This window comes from Mastomys coucha, unplaced genomic scaffold (genome assembly GCF_008632895.1).
Source record: "Mastomys coucha isolate ucsf_1 unplaced genomic scaffold, UCSF_Mcou_1 pScaffold21, whole genome shotgun sequence".
NCBI lineage: Eukaryota > Metazoa > Chordata > Mammalia > Rodentia > Muridae > Mastomys > Mastomys coucha.
In genome coordinates this window covers 70,549,003-70,555,073 of record NW_022196904.1, presented here as the reverse complement: position 1 = coordinate 70,555,073, position 6,071 = coordinate 70,549,003, and the positions used below count along the sequence as shown (strand labels likewise).

Below are 6,071 nucleotides of genomic sequence, written 5' to 3'. Positions count from 1 at the left end.
AAAAAAAAAAAAAAAAAAAAGATGTATCTTCCCATTTCAGTTAGTGTAATCAATATGTTTTCTCACAGACAAGCCTGCAGGCTCATTTCCCAACTGATACTAGCTGATAATTAACCGTTACATCACTTTTTCCAAAAGATAAACCGTGTGTGTGTGTTTACATATGTATTTAAAAGAACATATCATGTTAATAAGAGTACTGTCTAAAGTGTCTAATCATTTGCTTAGTGTTTGGTTTCATAGAGAGCCCTTGTTTCTAGGGTCGCAGATGAGCTTTATGAGTTATGTTCATGTGTGAGGCTTACTACTTTTGTCCCAGGGAAGGTCACCTGGTAAGAGGCTCACAAAGCTTGGCTGTATTTTCAGGAACAACTTCCTAAAACCTCTACTTTTAGCAGAAAACTAGTGTATGCATCTGACTGTTACTTGGCACCAAGTGTCTTAGAATAGTCATTTTGGCAGTCCATCTCTTGATATTCTGAAATAGCTGTCTTGTTACAACAAAAAGAATGAAAGGAACATTTGACCTAGAAAGAGAAGGTAGTCCTAATTTTGATAGAGCTAAAAAATATTTCATTTATTTTAAAAAAAAGAATCCTCCACCCCACCCCAAACAACCTGTTCTCTCTGGCCATGCTTATTAAAAAATGGTGTACATGTATAGTGTATGGTCATATGTGTGCTTAGTGGGTAAAGGTGCCTGCTGCCAAAACTGACAACTCGAATTTGATTCCCAGAACACATGTGGAAGGAGAGAACTGATTTTTTTTTTACAGGTGTCTTTGGAGTGCCACACAGAACAACTAAACAAATAAATACTAAAAAGCCAAAGGGGATGTGATAGCACAGGCCCAACACTTGGGGGGCAGAAGTAAGCAGATCTCTGTGAGTTCAAAGACAGGCAGGGCTACATAGAGAGACCCTATCTCAAAAAACAAAGGAAAAAAAAATTAAGGGTGGAGGGGGACCTCCTTAGAAAATATTTCCCTTCCTATGAAATGTGAGTGAAAGTTGCCTGCTATTTTTCCTGATATTCCTAAAAATGTTCTTTTTTATAGTTCTCAAAAAAACCAACAAAAACCAAAAACAAATGGTATTCTTGTTTGTTGCTTTTCATTCCATTGACTTTTTTTTTTCTTATCCACTTGAAGAATTTAAACATTCTTTTTCTTTTTTCTTTCTTTTTTTTTAGATTTATTTATTTATTTTATGTGTATGAGTACACTGTAGCTGTACAGGTGGCCGTGAGCCATCTTGTGGCTCCTGGGAATTGAGCTCCGGCCCTGCTGGCTCAAGCCCCCACTTGCTCTGCCCCACCCCCTCCCTCCGGTGTAATTCACTGTAGCTGTCAGACACACCAGAAGAGGGCGTCAGATCTCATTACGGGTGGTTGTGAGCCACCATGTGGTTGCTGGGATCTGAACTCTGGACCTTCGGAAGAACAATCAGTGCTCTTACCCTCTGAGCCATCTCGCCCACCCTAGACAATCTTTTTCAATTGGCCTAATTTTATAAGATTATCTCTTAGGACTCTGACTGAGGAGGCCAAGGCTGAAGAATCTTGATATCAATGTCAATTTGAAAAACTTAGTGTGGCCCTGTCTCAAAATCAAAGTTTTTAAAGTGGTAAGAATGTAGCTTAGTGACAGAGCACTTACCTAGAGTGTGTGAAGCCCTATATTCAGTCCTCAGTGTTTTGGGATATTTGATCACACTCTGAACCCCAAGATTGTGTTATTTCCTGGAAAAAACTGTTTCTAGTAGTGGTGTGGCTCAGCCTTAGCATATACCTTTAACCACAAACAATGAAGGTAAAGTTAGTTTGTAGAAGGAAGCACCATGTTTGGAAGTGATGTCTAATTGAGTGGCAGACAAAGTGATGAATCAGAGAAAGATTTGACAGAATAAGATATGCTCAACTCTCATGAGGACAGAGAGAAAAGAGAGGCTACTTAAGAGAGCAACACAAAGAAAAAGGAGGAAGGAGGGAGTTATACCGGGAAAGTTTTCAGAGGCAGGAAGAAGAAAGAGCTGGCTAAACATAGGGGAAGACAAAATGAGCCAGAGAATGAGAAGGAGCCAGAAGATTAGAACAGATTGCTAGAGTTAGTTTGAGGCCAAGCAGAGCAATTCAATCAGAGGCAGAGAGAGGTCAGATTGAATTGAATTGGTCTGACTGCAACTAGAGAGGAGTTTGAGCCAGTTTGAGTTCTGATTTGAACCAGACAGAGTTCAGAAAGAACATGAAAAGGTGAGCTTATTCAACAGTAAGTCTCAGAGGATGAAAACATTCTAGGACTAGATAAGATTGTATGGAGGCTAGAAGGTTCCAGGATTAGGCCTAGATTAGCAGGAGACATTTCTTGGAGCCAACAATTAATTCAGGCAAATAAAAGATAAATTTACACCTCAGTACCACCAAAAAAACAAAAACAAAAACAAAAACAAAAACAAAACTACCCCAGAATATCACGACCTGATAGGCTCCCTCTGTTTCTGATCTAAAATCTTTTTTTTTTTAAAGATTTATTTATTGTTATATGTAAGTACAATGTAGCTCTCTTCAGATACACCAGAAGAGGGCATCAGATCTCATTACGGATGGTTGTGAACCACCATGTGGTTGCTGGGATTTGAACTCATGACCTTCAGAAGAGCAGTCTGTGCTCTTACCTACTGAGCCATCTCACCAACCCCTGATCTAAAATCTTAATGTCAAGACATCATTCAAGTAAGATTCCTTTAATCATTTATTCTTTTCATCACTTGTTTTTTTGAGATAGAGTTTCCCTGTGTAGACCATGCTGACTTTGAGCTCGCTGTATAGCCCAGATTGGCCTCAGACATCAGGGATCCTCCTGCCTCAGCCTCCCAAGTACTGGAATTACAAGTGTGAGCTGCCATGCCTGGCTTGGATATAGTTTTCCAGTTTGTTTGATTCACTACTTTTACTTTTTTTCTTTTTGAATTTGTGCCTTATTCTGTAGCATAATTTTCTTCACACACAAGCTGGGTTCCACACACCCCGTGTTTCATTACTCTATATATGTGTACATATATGCTCTGCACTCAACTTAGCTTTTTGCTTACTCATGTTCTGTTAAAATATCATAACTTCTTTTTTTCCATGTAAAAGACATTTTTAATCACTTTGCAAATTGTGCTTCTGATTGATATCTGATTCATCTGAAACAGATTCCATTGGCCAAGCATGAAACACATTGACATTCATAAAGATTCTGAAATGCCATACTGTATTGGACTGAAACATAATGAGTGTGTTTAAGTTTTTTGGCTTTATACTGATACTTGGAAAAAAGAGGTTACTCTTAGAGATAAAGGATGGTTCATTGTTTAGAATTGCATGGTATGCGTGTACCTGCACAAAAGTGTATGTGCATGCCACATTGCACATGTGACAGTCAGAGGACAGCTTTGGATGTCAGTCTTTGCCTTCTGCCTTGTTTAGGACAGTCTCTTCATGTTGTCCACTCTATATACTTGGCTAGCTGGCTCTGAAGCTTCCAGAGAATCTCCTTTCTTTGCTAACTATAGAAGCACCAAGATTACAGGTACGAACTATACATGTATTTTAGTTCCAAACTCAGGTCCTCACACTGAGTTTACTTACTGAGCTATCTCCCCAGACCTGATTTATTATCTTGAAACTAATAAGGCAATTCCTGTTACTTAATTAAAAAATTATAACTCAGTTTAAATGTCACCATTTTCAGGTGCCTAGAACAGTGTAGTGTGACCTGTCTACTCTTATCAATCCTTCATCCAAATATGTATATGGTATAAAACAAAGGTGTATTATAAAAGTAGAATGATAAACTGGGTATGATAGCATTTGCCTGTAATCCCAGCACTGGACACAGGAAGTTCATGAGTTTGAGGTCAGCCAAGGTTATATAGTAAGACCTTGTATATTAGGATTCTCTCGAGGAGCAGATTCATAGAACTAATCTATGTGTATATATAAAATTTATATATATGTATACATATAAATGTATATGTATTATATATTTTATATGTGCGTATTATATAAGGGGATTTATTAGAATGACTTAGTGGCTGTGGTCCAGCTAATCCAGCAATGGCTGTCTACCAACAGAAGGTTCAGGAACCCAGTAGTTCTTCAGTCCATGGGCTGAAGATCTCAGCTGATTTTTTTTTTAGTGTACACTGGAATCCTGAAGATGTAAGCTCTAATGCCAGTGAAGGAATTGACTAGCCAGTGAGAACAAGCAATTAAAGAGCTAGCTTCCTTTTCCCATGTCGTTTCTATAGGCTGCCAGCAGAAGGGTTAGCCTAGAGTCAAGGGGATCTTCCAACCTCAAAGATCCAGATTAAAAGTGGCTTTTCCCCATTTCAAATTACTTAGCCATCTGGGTTTTAGTTAATTTCAGATGTAGTTAAGTTGATAACCAAGAATAGCCATCACAAGTCCATCCCTTATCCTCTTGACATAATCATATCTTCTTGTGTCATGCTTAATTTCCAAATGAAAACAATAACAAGGTCATAATTACACCTAACATGATATAACTATCCCACATACAATCACAAAATTCATTATATAATTAACCAAGTTATAATTACATTTAACATGATAAAACGACTTCACATACTACCACAAATAACTTCTTACTCATTCTTCTGTTGCTATGAAGAGACACCATGACCACAGCAACTCTTATTTAATTGGAGGTTTGCTTACAGTCTCAAAGGTTTAGTCCATTATCATTATAGTAGGGAACATAGCAACGCACAGGCAGACATGGTGCTGGAGAAGGAGCTAAGAGCTCTACATCTGGATCCTCAGATATCAGGGACCTACTTCCTTTAAAAAAGGCCACAGTCCCTAATCCTTCTAATTCTATCAAAGAGTCCCCTTCCTGGTGATATATAGGAACCTATGGGAACCATTCTTAGTTAAACCACCACACTTTGTATCAGGAAAAAACAGTGGGGCCGGTAAAGTGGTTAAGTAAGTCAAAGAGCTTCCTCTGCAAGTCCAGGACCAGGATTCTTCCCTGGAACCCACATAAAAGTGGAAGGAAAGAAGCTGCTGCACAGAGTTGCCCTCTGACCTCCATATCTGTGCATGACAGGTGTGCTCCTCCCCCATGCACATGCACACATACACACTAATAGTAAATTTTGTTTTAAATCCAAATTGAGTAGGAAAGAGGATTTATGATCCATCTGAAATAACTCTTTAAAAACTGTTTATAGATCACAGCTGTCTTTCTTTAGCTCAGTGACTTCAGGGTGGCTTGAGCTGTGCTTTATCTGGGTGAAAGCGAAGCAGTACAGCAACTTGTTACACAGGGGATGTAAATGTGTGTGGCAAGCTGCCATAGGCTGGACCAGGTGACTATAGCATGGCTCTGGCTCATCAGCCTTTGCACTCGTTGTGGGAGGTCTTTCTTTACTGGATCTTTACTGTTGGACAGAGAATTCACTTACTGGGTGTCCCCTGGGTTCCTAGTTTGCTTTGATCATTCCTTCCCTCTCACTTCCCATGTGTCCTCCAAGCCTAGGCCAGGTTTCATTTTTCTACAAGCCCTTCTATTATATGTTGTGCTGAATTTAGCATCTGTTGAAGAAAAGAGGAAACCAGGCCATTTTGCTATTCAAGTAAATCTTTAGTTAAAAATTACGTGTTTTAAATGTCACCAGATGTAAATGTTAAAGCAATCTGTTGACAAGAAGAGGAGGAGAAGAAGATAAAGCAGCGAAAGCGTGTTACTCTAGGCACATCTGTAACGCAATAGTGGCTGTTTAAATCAAGTGCTTTCCCTCCTCAGTAAATATGCTGAATGGTACCAAATACCTAACTCCATTAATGGTTGCCCTCTTCTCTTTTAGGATCATGGCAGCTGTTCCTCTGAACAATCTACAAGAACAACTACAGCGTCACTCAGCCAGAAAACTTAATAATCAACTCAGCCTTTCAAAACCAAAATCTTCGTAAGTATATTCATTCTCATGTAGAAGACAGCTCAGGTATCATACAAATGGAGCTCATGCCTTTCAACTCTGTGGAGTCTGGGATCTCAATA

At 39.0% G+C, this 6,071-nt stretch overlaps 1 protein-coding gene across 8 annotated transcripts in view; it reads left to right on the top strand.

Annotated features, from left to right (window-relative positions):
• Nucleotides 1-6,071, top strand: part of Blm (BLM RecQ like helicase) — an 87,723-nt gene that overhangs the window by 23,402 nt on the left and 58,250 nt on the right. For 4 of the 8 annotated variants that reach the window (XM_031387134.1, XM_031387135.1, XM_031387141.1 and 1 more), the window contains one exon: nucleotides 5,878-5,979. In XM_031387134.1, the coding sequence (XP_031242994.1) occupies nucleotides 5,878-5,979 (102 nt within the window). Of the gene's footprint in view, nucleotides 1-2,649; nucleotides 2,732-3,469; nucleotides 3,573-5,877; nucleotides 5,980-6,071 lie in introns of those variants that run through there. The other 4 variants (XM_031387136.1, XM_031387137.1, XM_031387140.1 and 1 more) reach the window with 2 other exon arrangements.